This window comes from Zootoca vivipara, chromosome 13, assembly GCF_965207765.1.
Source record: "Zootoca vivipara chromosome 13, rZooViv2.hap1.1, whole genome shotgun sequence".
Lineage (NCBI taxonomy): Eukaryota > Metazoa > Chordata > Lepidosauria > Squamata > Lacertidae > Zootoca > Zootoca vivipara.
In genome coordinates, this window is record NC_142596.1 from 38,800,374 (window position 1) to 38,812,154 (window position 11,781).

An 11,781-nucleotide genomic window follows, 5' to 3' on the forward strand; every position below is an offset into this window, starting at 1 on the left:
TAGTAGGTTGGTAGCTTTGAACTATTTTCGAAGCTACATTTTCAAATGAACCATTATCAAAGCTAGAGCACCTGTCTGTATTTTTTGTTGTCTCAGTTAAGATTGCAAGCAAGAACTCTTCTAACCTTTGTACAGTTCCTAGGAATCTTTAGATGTCTTTATGGTAATAGGGAAAATAACTTTATATCAGATTTGGTAGAATATATGCTTATACAGCGGCTTTAAAAGTTGGTAATTCATGAATGTGATGCAGGTATATTCATCTCATGAAGAATGTTACTGTATCAGAAGTTTACTGTCTCCAAGAACCACTATAGGTCAAAATCTCAAACAAGACAAAGACATACCATGGATTTGCATGACATTATTTTCCCTCCTCTCTTTTTCAGTGGGCTACCGTTTATTCCATATCTGGATAACTTGCCAAATTTCAACAGACCGGTTGATGGACCAATCAGGCTGCCAATTGTTGATAAATATAAGGTACGCAAATAACAGCTACCTTGAAGATATGACACAATTGCTTTAGTTTCTCAGTTTCTCATTTATAGTTGGCTGTATCTCATGGCTGATCTCATGGCTGCTTCCTTCTTTCCCCAAAATATGTCAATCCAAAGCCTGCCATTGGACTAAAATGTGCAAAATACAATTTAATTGTTCTTCTATTATCTAGGTACCTTAACCTGTTTTGGTGACATATGACTGTTGGGAGTGTTAAGAACATAGGGCCACATTCAGCTAACTCATTGCACTAGCACGAAGTTTTCCACTAGCGTGATAGAACTTTCCCCATTTGCACCCCAGGCCCTCCTCAGATCTGGGGGAGACGCCCTAGTAGAATGTGCAGGGAGAGGACAGGGGAGATAATTTGCGCTCACTAAATGATCTCTCTAGCGCAGCATTGAATGTAACTCATAGTAATATTTCAGAACATTTCCTTGCAGTCAATGGAATTATTAAAACATGCAACCTATAGTTCTCAAGCTGAAGACTTTGTTATTCTGTGACTGAACTGTAGTGTGCATGCATGCACCCTTAATGTACTTTTCTGGTTCCATTTTCTGTAAATGTAATGTCACAGCAATATGTGTAATTTTCTCTCTGTGAAAAAAATGAGATAAACTGAAATGCATTTGTCACATTATTCAGCGAGCATTGAGTACTGAGCCCCATTCATTTGAATGAGAGAATTAAGCAGAATTTTAAACATTAAACTTTCCCCATTGGTATCTGTGGGACTAAAAGTGGCATAGCTTTGTCTTAAGTGCCTACTGAAAATTGGACGGTATCTCTGCCTGAGAGTTGCTTACACATGGAGTTGGATATAAAGATTTTCTTCCTCTGTCAAAGGGAGTCCCCCTTTAATGAGGGGCGGGAGCCTTTGGAATCCAATCCAGTGCATTTATCTGGCATCATAGTTGCAGGACTTTCATTAGTCTATGGTAGACTTGATAAATTCCACAGCTGAGTTGGTAATATGTCATGCTTGCCTGTTTAAATCCACCAGGTCCTGAAGGTCTCACAAAAATGAGTAACCCAGTTAAAATTCGGCTAACAACAGCTGAAATTTAGCATTCCTAAACCTCAGCCCCGAATAGATCTTTCTCCCCTCCCCCAAGTATTAAGTATTAAGATTTGTCTTTGCACCCTACCCTATCCTCAGAGCGTCTGTGTGGCGTCCTAACAAGGTGCAGTTGCTGGTCGTAAGGAGGTGCTCTCGTGTGATCTTAAATATAAGGGTGATGACATGTAGATGTGAGCATACAGTTAACTAATGGTTACTCCCAATATTTTACCCCTTGGGTTTAATTTATCTCCAGCAAAAGCTCCTTACCGCTTTGATTGAAATTCCATAGCATTATGCCAGATGTTCTCTTTTGTAAAGTGCAGTAGGCTCTATTTTGCTGATTTAAAAAACAACCTTTTTTCCATGTTGAAGGATATGGGCACGGTAGTTCTGGGAAAGCTGGAATCGGGCTCTATCTGCAAAGGACAGCAGCTTGTGATGATGCCAAACAAGGTACGGCACGTTTTCCTCTTAAGAAGCTTAACTTTCTAGTGTTAAGCCTACAGAATAATTCTGAGGTTGAAAATCGGCATTCCCCTGTGAGGTTTCTTTTCTGCTCTTGAGAAGGCTTAGTGTGCTTAGGCACTAATAAGCAGAAATATGCACATGATCAGCCTTGTTTTAGTTTGAGGAACTCCTGAAACATGTGCTGCTGTTTTTTTAGTTGCAGTTAGCAGGATCCTAGTCAGGGATGGCCAGGGATTCTATGCAAGGGACACACATTGCAGTGTGGAAGATAATAGGCAGAAGGCAAAGTAAGATGTGTTGGGGAAGCACTGTTTTGTTTAGGGTTTTTTGTTTCTGGATTTGATAGTTTTACCAAGCCCTTCATTGTATCCAATGGAGTTTTCATCAGAGTAGAACTTTTGAAATTAATGGACCTATGTAAATCATGTTCATTAATTTCAGTGGGTCTTCTGAATAGAACTAGCAATGGATACAACCTCATGTATTTAAATTATTGTAAGCAACTTCGGGGGTAGGGGTGGAGAAAGGTTGCAAATTGCTAGAGTGGTCTGGAGCAAGGAAAGGTTTGACTAGCTTGCAAGTGAAGATGTTTGGAAAGTGGCAACCTGTATTTTTAATTCATGCAATCCTATTAGGTTTTTCTATATGATTCACTCCCAAATCACTTTCTTCTGTAACAGTGTTTGGCTTTTTCCTTGCAAAAGGGAGAAGAGGATATGAGAGTTTTGCCTTAAATGTTCTGCTGACTGCAAATATTTAGTGACTTCCTGGCTATTGCATTCAGTTACTTCACCATATCGCTTCTCGGCCTTTTGGCTAAGATCAAGTGTAGATCAAGTTGACCAATAACTATGGAGCAGAAGAATTAAATCTGCTTGCCTTGAGCATAAGCAAACATGAATGTTCTCTGCAGAAGACCCATCAGTTTATTTGTGTGTGTTCATCAATAGGCAGGACTACTACTATGGTGGTTTGTGATCCCACTATGTGGGATTCTGTGTTAGACTTTTTAAAATCTACTTTTAATGAAGGATTATTTTTTATAAAAATTGAATAACAGGGCAATGAATACATACTGTATTATAGAAAAGGAAACTTTAAAAAGTATTTTTGTACAAATGTACAAATATATAAAACTTTTTTTGAAGTGGGGAGGAGTTAGCTACACAATATAAAAAGCCAGCTCCCCTGTCTCCTGGTCTCCCAGAACCAGAAGAGGTATGAAGAGGGTGGAGCAAAGACAGAGAAGTCTCAGGTTGCTTGGAAAAAACTCTGGAGAGGAGGGGACTTAGGACTCGGCTATACAGCTGCAAATAAAAGGTTTTAATTGTTTTAAGTGCAATATACAATATGACACTAGATGGTGATGGTGAGCCTTATGGAAAAAATGTATTTTTAAAAAAGCTTTTTAAAAAAGCATTTTGAGAACTTTTTTTATATGTGTGTAGTTTCCACCTTAGGCAGCTATGAGAAGGCAGGGACTTTACTGCCTCATTTTTTATTTGAAAAACATTAACTTCAATGACAACAGGTGTTTTATTGCTGACCTGCTCCTGATAACTGTTTTTATCAATTCTAATGTTTAATTCTATGTTGCTGTAAATGGCTTATATGTTTATTTGGCTTTTTACAACCAAGTGTTATATAAATTTTGTTTGATGGGGAAAAATTTTTTAAAGCCTTAACATTGCTTTCTTGAAGCACAATGTGGAAGTCCTTGGGATCCTTTCCGATGATGTAGAAACTGAATCAGTAGCTCCAGGTGAAAATCTGAAGATTCGACTGAAAGGAATTGAAGAGGAGGAGATCCTCCCAGGGTTTATACTCTGTGATCTTAATAACCTGTGTCATTCAGGACGCACTTTTGATGCTCAGGTATGTTTGTTGGAAAACCATGTTTGATTTTCAACCAATAAATGAATAATACTAGAGTTGGTTGATTCAGATATGCATAGGTTGAGGGTATATCAGCAATTAAATCTTGTTCAGAAATCAGTGGTATAAATGTGCGAATTAAATTGTTAAGCCTTGATTTGAAAGTCTTCCCCTTTTAGAAAAGAAATTCTGTTTGCTTGCAAGTTAGTTAATTGTCCTAGCGTATATTTCTGCTTGGAGCAATATCTTCCTCCAGAAGGAAAGAGAGATGAGAGAATTACTACCCAATATCCATAAGAAATTGGTGTTTTTCTACAGTATGCTTACTTATTTATTCTTATTTATTACAGATAGTGATAATTGAGCATAAATCCATCATCTGCCCAGGTTACAATGCGGTGCTGCATATTCATACCTGTATTGAAGAAGTTGAGATCACAGTGAGTATTGCTCTCATCATCTTAGATTAAAAGATACACATTTGTGGCAAAAGGTTTTGAGTGAAGTGTCTATTAATTGTGCCGATGGTATTTTTTGGTCTCGGTTTTTGCTGTGTATTTAGTAATCTCCCACTGCCACCATTAGATGGTCTCAGCATCATGTTGTAATGACCTAATATTATTATTATTATTAGGTCATTATTATTATTAATAGGCCAAATGCCAGGCGGAACAACTCTTTCTTACAGACCCTGCGGAAAGAAAGAAATCAGGTTGGCTAAATGCAGTCCAAACGGTGTCCAAACTTTTTTCAAAGAGGGCCAGATTTTATGAAGTGAAGGGCCAGCCAAAGTTGTTAACCTTGAAGTTGTTGAGCTTTTTTAAGGATTTTACCCCAGGAAATAAACTGCCACAGAGGCCGGATTAAACCGACCAGCGGGCCGGGCCAGATTACACCCCCAAGTCAGACTTTGGACATGCCTGATTTAATAGCCCAATGCATTTGTGTAATTCAAAATCATTATGTTTTGGAACAGTATTTTACTAAGAATATTGAAAGTGTGTGACAGGTAAACTAACATAGGGTAAAACTACTTGTGAAAGGAATATATAGTGTTACATCCAACTAAGTTATACTCTGAGTACACCCATTAAAATTAATGGACCTAAGTTAGCCATGCTTATTAATTTAAGTGGGTCTGCTCTGAATTGTACTAGCATTGGATACAACCTATCATTCTTCCTGTACTTCAGTTGAGTTGTTGAGCTTCTTTTGAGAGAGGCTTTATTTTGCCTTAAGGGGGTGGGGAAGAACCAATTAACAATGAAACTGTTGTGGTTTTTCCTGCTGGACACCTCATAAACAGTTATTAAAGGACCAGGGCTTCTGTTGGAAAAAGAGAGCCCGTGTTTTATATCTTTTCTCTTTCCTTCTGTAGGCCTTAATCTGTCTGGTAGACAAAAAATCAGGAGAGAAAAGCAAGACACGACCCCGTTTTGTTAAACAAGATCAAGTATGTATTGCCCGTTTACGGACGGCAGGAACTATCTGCCTTGAGACATTCAAAGACTTCCCTCAGATGGGTCGATTCACCTTAAGAGATGAGGGTAAGAGGATTTGAAAATGGCTTGGTAGTTTGTTTTTGCTTTGTGTTCCTAAATCATAGAAAATAAAATTCCATGCTTTGGATGTATCGGCTTTGGCCAGCTTTAATTCTGGAAGGCATAAATATGACAGCCTTCCCCACCCTGGTGCCTTCCTGTGAGCCTCAACCAACCTGGCCAGTGGTCAGGGTGCTGAAAGCTATAATCCAAAACATCTGCAGGGGTACCAGGGCAGGGAAGGCTGGAATATGTTATCTCAAACTGCTGACTGTCATGTCAGCTGTTGAATATCATTGAATTTCCATTGAACTTTAGTAAATATCCAGAGGAATGTCAAAATTGGCATAGAATTTAGGGGGAGCAAATTGGTTTGGGCTGAAATGCAGCTTCTCTGATACAAAAACAAAATCAGAAGCCTTGTATCCATTTCCATTGTTTGGAAGGAAGATTTTATTACAGTTAATTAAGAAGAGCATAAGCTTATCTGCAAAAACTAGTGTGTAGATTGAGGTAGCACACTCTACATTTATTTGCAGCACTAAATGTTTTGTTTCTGCCATGGTTTGTTGAACAAACCAGGTTCTGACAAACAAAATAACTGTGGCTTGTTCCACTTAACATTGGTTTGATTTTCTATATTTTCTTGCTTGGCTCCTTTATCGCCATGTGCGTATAGGGCAAGATGCAAAAACGAAGGAGGGTTAAGCCCTAGCTTCAGAAGTAACAAGAAAACATGTTTAATGCAAGCCAAGATACATAAGTTAACATCAGAATCATGGTTTCATACTCTGGTTTGTTGACCACAAACAAACCATAGTTGGTTGTGACAGGCTTGCATGTACAAATAAGCGAACACCCCCCCCCAAGTTCATTGTTAAGTGCAAACCAGGTTTTGTGTGAAATCTGTGTGACTGTTTGTTTACTTGGAATGTTTTTTAAAGGTTCACACATTTATGTCTCCTAACAACCATTTCTGTGTTTTGTTTAGGTAAGACCATTGCAATTGGAAAAGTTCTGAAATTGGTTCCAGAGAAGGATTAAGCATTGTTTTTGACAAGCCTGCACAAATACTGTGAGGGGGAAAAATTGACTCTGCAAAAGCCTACTTCACATCGCCTTCTTATTTTCTTCCCATTGATAACCTTCTCCCTATATTTGCAAAGATGAGATTTCACAGCAAAGGTCCACATTATGTCAGCTTTCTCATATTGAGAGCTCTGCTATGCCACTGTTGAATCCCCCCCCCAAAGTTTTTTTTCCTCCCCTTTTCTCCTAAATTCTGCTTCCTTGGAAAGATTTGGCAATAGCTTTGTAAGTGATGTGGACATAATTGCCTAGAATTATGAAAAATCTATAGGATTTATGTTTATTTCCCCTCTCCCAGCATATTAAACATTTTTCAAGGCAGATCATTAAGAGTGTGCAAGCGTGTGTGCACATGTTACAAAGACAATTACCATGTTAATAAACTATTCAATTTGAAATCTTTTTTCAGTATCTTAATTGCTTTTGAATAATGTTTTTATCCAGATGTAACACCTGTTGCATTAGCTTTTAACCTGCCAAGTAATCTGAATATTCAATTACTTAGGCTTTTCTGAAACCCAACTCTTTCCCTTTGCCGCCTCCCGGACGAAGTTATAAATGAAGCAATTAGACAATTGACAAAATTTGTACTAAAGAAACTTTCTCCCTTTCCTTATGGTGGATTTAAAAAAATTAAATATGTTCATGCAAGTATGGTACTATTTAATTAGTGTTGCATCACTTTATCTACAAACAAACTTAACTTGATTATTTTTTACGCACTGGGGCGAGCTAGATCTACCTACAGTGCCCTGAATTACACCATCAAATCCTGTCTGGCAGAAAATGCTAACCAATAAAATTAGTAGGACTGTTACGTGACATCTCTGGCAATAATGCAGGTACATGGTGTTTGGTCTAAAAACTAAGCACAAGTACCAGTTTATGATAAAGTTGCGCTGTTCATTCTGTCTTTTAACTTGGAAGATCGGAGAATCTTTGGTTGCTGGGTTTTGTTTTGTTTTTAAAAAAAGAGATTTGAAGCAAACCAAATAGGCCATAGAGGAGTGGTAGGTATTCACTCAGCTGGCAGTGACTGAATGATGGCTCACTCGGCAAGTGCCACTCCAGAAGGTTTGTTTGAGAGTAGAATCAAGCACAGTCTATAAATTTCTGCATATCAAAGCAATTTGAGTTAAATGAAAGCAAAAGTGAATAAAAGGATTTGTGGTTGGCAGTTCAAAGGAACAGGGGTTGTAAACTTTATACTTGGCTGAATGTTGGTCTGTACCATTGCTATAAACAATTAGGGAAAGAGTTGAAAGGGAGGTGCAATGATATTCAAAGTGTTTAATGGCAAATCTCCATTATTAGGTTCATATAAGAAGGCTGACTTCCAATATTGTTCAAAGTGCTTCTCCAATTAAATCCTTTGCAGTGTATGTTCAAATAGTAATGTGCCCTTTCCCCTGAAGTTTACAGTCATGTGACTGTTTCATTTTACACAATTCTAAATTTAAAATGTTTGCCCTTTTTTGTTTCTTTGTAACTGTGGAACCTCCCATCCATTTCACTTGAGGCTACATTGTATGGACGAAGCAAAGTTTATTGTCCTTCAATTTCATATGACTACACTTGTAGCTACCGTAATGCATGAAATTTAAATAAATTTTATTATGTCTGCAAATTTCTGGGCTTTTATTTTTCTGGGAATCTGAAAGCTTTTAAAGTCAAGAACTTTTAAAACAAAGCTAAAGAATTCAGATAAAGCTGAAAAATTCAGAAATAATCCAGATTTTTCATTTTCTTTTTCTTTATAATGTAAGCTGAAGGAAGAGTCTTTGAAATATTTGCTTGAGGTGATGAGCTTACCATTTTCAGATGTTAAGTTGTGCTGTGTTTGTGTCTCAAGCTCCGCCTCTTCCCTTTTAGATGATTGCTAGTAAATAATGTAGTTGGTGAAGGATTTTTTTCTTCCTGACATAGCAAATGACAATTCTTGGAGGCAGAGATGCAACTAAGAAGCTAGTAGTCGTTGATTGCAGTCATTCTTTAGAGCAAAAGTTGCACTTGAGGACAGGGGCAGGCTTTCAATGACACCCTGTGCGAAAATTAAGCCCCCAATCGCCTTCGGTTACCCATGTGCAGTACATCATACTTGCAGCACACCCCTTGGCTCAGTGATCAGTGTGGGGGAACCAGCCACACTGCCCTAAATGTGCCTCTGCTGAGGAACTGCAGGACTTAAGAACAGGAATGCTCACCGAAGTTGACATATGGCATATGGAATTCAGTTATGGTTGCAGTACTGAAGGCACTAATTCCAGGGTTAAATAAAATGGAAAGGACTTTATTCAAGAAAACTGCGGCTTGGGTGTTAATTTGTGTTGTGTTGCCACTGCATTCAGAACCTTGGGCTTTAAAGTCCCAAAGAGTTCTCCAATTATGTGAGTTAGATTGCAAGTTTCTCTTCATCGTATTAAATCAAGATTGGTAAATGTAAAGCAACCTTTTGGGCAGGTCTGAGGAATCATGCGGAACTTCAGATATTGCTGAACTTTACAACTCCCATCAGCCTCAGCAAGCATGGCCCATGTCCAGGGATGATGGGATTTAGTAGTTTAACAATGTCTGGAGGGTCAGAGGTCCCCCACACCAGTTACACACAAATTGTGCCCTGCCCATTGAACTGAATGGAGGCACCTTTGTTGGTAAGGGAGCTTCCTACATGCACCAGAGCTCATGTGAGGCATCACTAGACCAAGGTGTGTGGCTCAGGAGCTGTGAAAGCATTAAGACTGAAGGATACTGCTAGTATCCTAAGTCAAATAAGTAAATTCTGGAGGCTCCATCTTTTATCCCCAAAATAGAAAGGTTACAATTTAAACCCTCTGGTTTACTCATTCCACACAAATCCTGCTTGGACAGCTTTGTTGGTTAGAGCATGGTGCTAATAATGCCAAGGTTGCAGGTACAATTCCTGTATAGGACAGCTGCATATTCCTACATTTCAGGGGGTTGGCCTAGATCCTTGGGGGTCCCTTCCAACTCTACAATTTTATGAATGTTCTATGAATGAATGTTTCTAAGTCAAGTAAAGAAGTTCCTGTTAAACAATTTGCAGCTGTGCTATGACCACATCTTGCCACGAATCATGTAAAAACACCATCAATGTTCATGGCTGTTTTGTATTTTTCTTCTAGGGGATAAATAGAAACCCTAGCTAGGCTTGAGGAGAAAGCTTGGAAATGTGAGATTGGAAAGGATTGACTGTGTTAATAGCCATGACTTAAAACTATTATTTCAAACTCTGCTGATGATAAATGACTTTGGAGTGTGTTCTTGAATTTGAAAGCTTAGTAATGTAAGCAGTGATTAAATGCAAAACTTGAATGTACCATAAAAGCCTCCTGATTAATATTCTGTAATGGGTGAGGGATCCTCTTAGGAAAAGGAAACCCATGTGGGCCTCATGCCAGTGGCAGGGGGAGCAATGAATGCAAATTGTACTTTCGTACAGTAAGCTGGTTTCTATATGCACCCTACCCACCCTGTATAGGCAAGCGGGAGTCACTATGAGGAAATATTCCAGCTAGGAAGAAAACACCCAAAGGGTGTGTTAAGCAGAGTTGGGCAGGGGCTGCATTCACCCCAGAGCCTGTGGTTCCTGGCCCTCTACTACCTATAAATTGGAAACACTGCTGCATTTCCTGCACTTACTTGAGCAAACCCAGTCCTTGCAATGAACGAACCTGGCCTGAGGGTTGCCTTCTGTCAATAGCAAGTGCCAATCCCAGGCCCCTGATGCAAACACGTGAGGGTTTTTATTGATTCAAATCTTACAGTACATCTGTTGCCTTTTATGTGTCGTATAAGATGTCATTTGAGAAGAGTCTATCCATCATTTTCTGCTGGGATCATAAAACATCTAAAATCTCTCACATTTCCCAGTCTTATTTCTCCCCTTACCCTCCGTGTCAAACAACTTGAACAAACTGTAGTCCAATAAAGAATACTAAAAAACCTGTCTCATGCCTCCAGCGACTTCTTTTAAAACTCAAGGCTTAGTGTCGTGTCTCTGATCAATCGAAACACACTTGCTTGTTTGGCTGGTTGAATATTGGATGTGAACCTAAATCATGGATAGGATGGTAGTGTTATTATTTAGGTTGCTGACAAAACCAGAGTTAAATTTGTCAAATTAAATATGAAATATTTGGAAAGAATTATTGACATACATACATATGCATTGTACAGCTAAAATTATTTCGGGTATTAAAATTTTAACAGGTGCCATCAAATACAGAAGTTCAGCTCTAAGGTGGGAATTAAGAGTACTGTAGATTGCATGCACATAAAGATTTAGTAAGTGCCTTTGCCTGACAGGATGCAGTTTTAAAATGTGTGGCATTCGTAGCTTCATCTAGTATTTGAATGAGAACCTGTGCACCTCCAGATTTTGCTAGACTACAAGCAGCTAGCTGGGTCTGATGGGAGTTGTAGTCCAGCAACGCCTGGAGGCCCACAGGCTCCCTACTGCTTTCATAGATGAAAGGGAATACTGCCACCCTGTCACTAAGCCTGTAACAATCTGTCTCCGGGCTGTATCACATCAGACTGCAGGAAAGGAATACCCAAGGGTGAGTGAGACATTTCCTTAACATGCTATGTTTCCTTTTTTGTGGTGGCTCGCCATTTGTGGAATGCTCTCGCCAGAGAGGCTCACCTCGCAGCGCTCAATCTGAAAAAGGTTCCACCCATGATGTAGAAGCTGCATTTTGGGGATGTAAAAAGCACCGTTACTGAATAGTGCCAGTTTCCCCTGCTGCTTTTCAAATTCTGCATTTGGCAGAGCTTGAGGACTTTTTGGAGGTACAGTATTTCTCAAGTAAACAAGACTCAAATATGTGTTCTGTTGCCCGGCTATAGAATTTTGCTTTACATGGACAATAATTTTATCCATGATTTTTCATTTAAATGAAATTACAATATACTCCTGCTACCTGCAGGTTTTTGACAACTTGCTACGTAAAGCATCTTACATGAATCTAAACCATTGCGCAACTCGGTGGTATCAAATATGTAATAAAGTATATAATTTTGAAAAACTAGTGGGAGACCATCTAAAAACCAAGACCTGGCAAATAAGAGGGAAATGCTCTAAGAAGTAATGAGTTTCCAAGCCATGCTCTGGTTCATGGGGTCACGGAGAGTTGAACACGACTAAGACGGCCAAACAACAACATTACCCCATACACATATGAAACTTATTTCAGTTTTCTGATTTCTATGCATACCATT

At 38.9% G+C, this 11,781-nt stretch overlaps 1 protein-coding gene and 1 long non-coding RNA gene across 7 annotated transcripts in view; one reads left to right on the top strand and one right to left on the bottom strand.

Annotated features, from left to right (window-relative positions):
• The window catches only part of GSPT1 (G1 to S phase transition 1), a 39,675-nt gene extending 31,508 nt beyond the window's left edge, over positions 1-8,167 (top strand). For all 6 annotated transcript variants that reach the window (XM_035130477.3, XM_088656778.1, XM_060282808.2 and 3 more), the window contains exons 10-15: positions 390-483; positions 1,940-2,020; positions 3,737-3,910; positions 4,261-4,350; positions 5,289-5,457; positions 6,443-8,167. In XM_035130477.3, coding sequence (XP_034986368.1) covers positions 390-483; positions 1,940-2,020; positions 3,737-3,910; positions 4,261-4,350; positions 5,289-5,457; positions 6,443-6,495 — 661 coding nt within the window. In that variant the 3' untranslated portion in view covers positions 6,496-8,167. The remainder of the gene's footprint in view (positions 1-389; positions 484-1,939; positions 2,021-3,736; positions 3,911-4,260; positions 4,351-5,288; positions 5,458-6,442) is intronic.
• On the bottom strand, positions 964-1,930 carry LOC148683700 (uncharacterized). Its single transcript, XR_015946807.1, has 3 exons — positions 1,835-1,930; positions 1,653-1,726; positions 964-1,101 (listed from the first exon to the last, which is right to left on the bottom strand). It is a non-coding gene; the product is annotated as an uncharacterized LOC148683700 (long non-coding RNA).
• Positions 8,168-11,781: the final 3,614 nt, after the last annotated feature.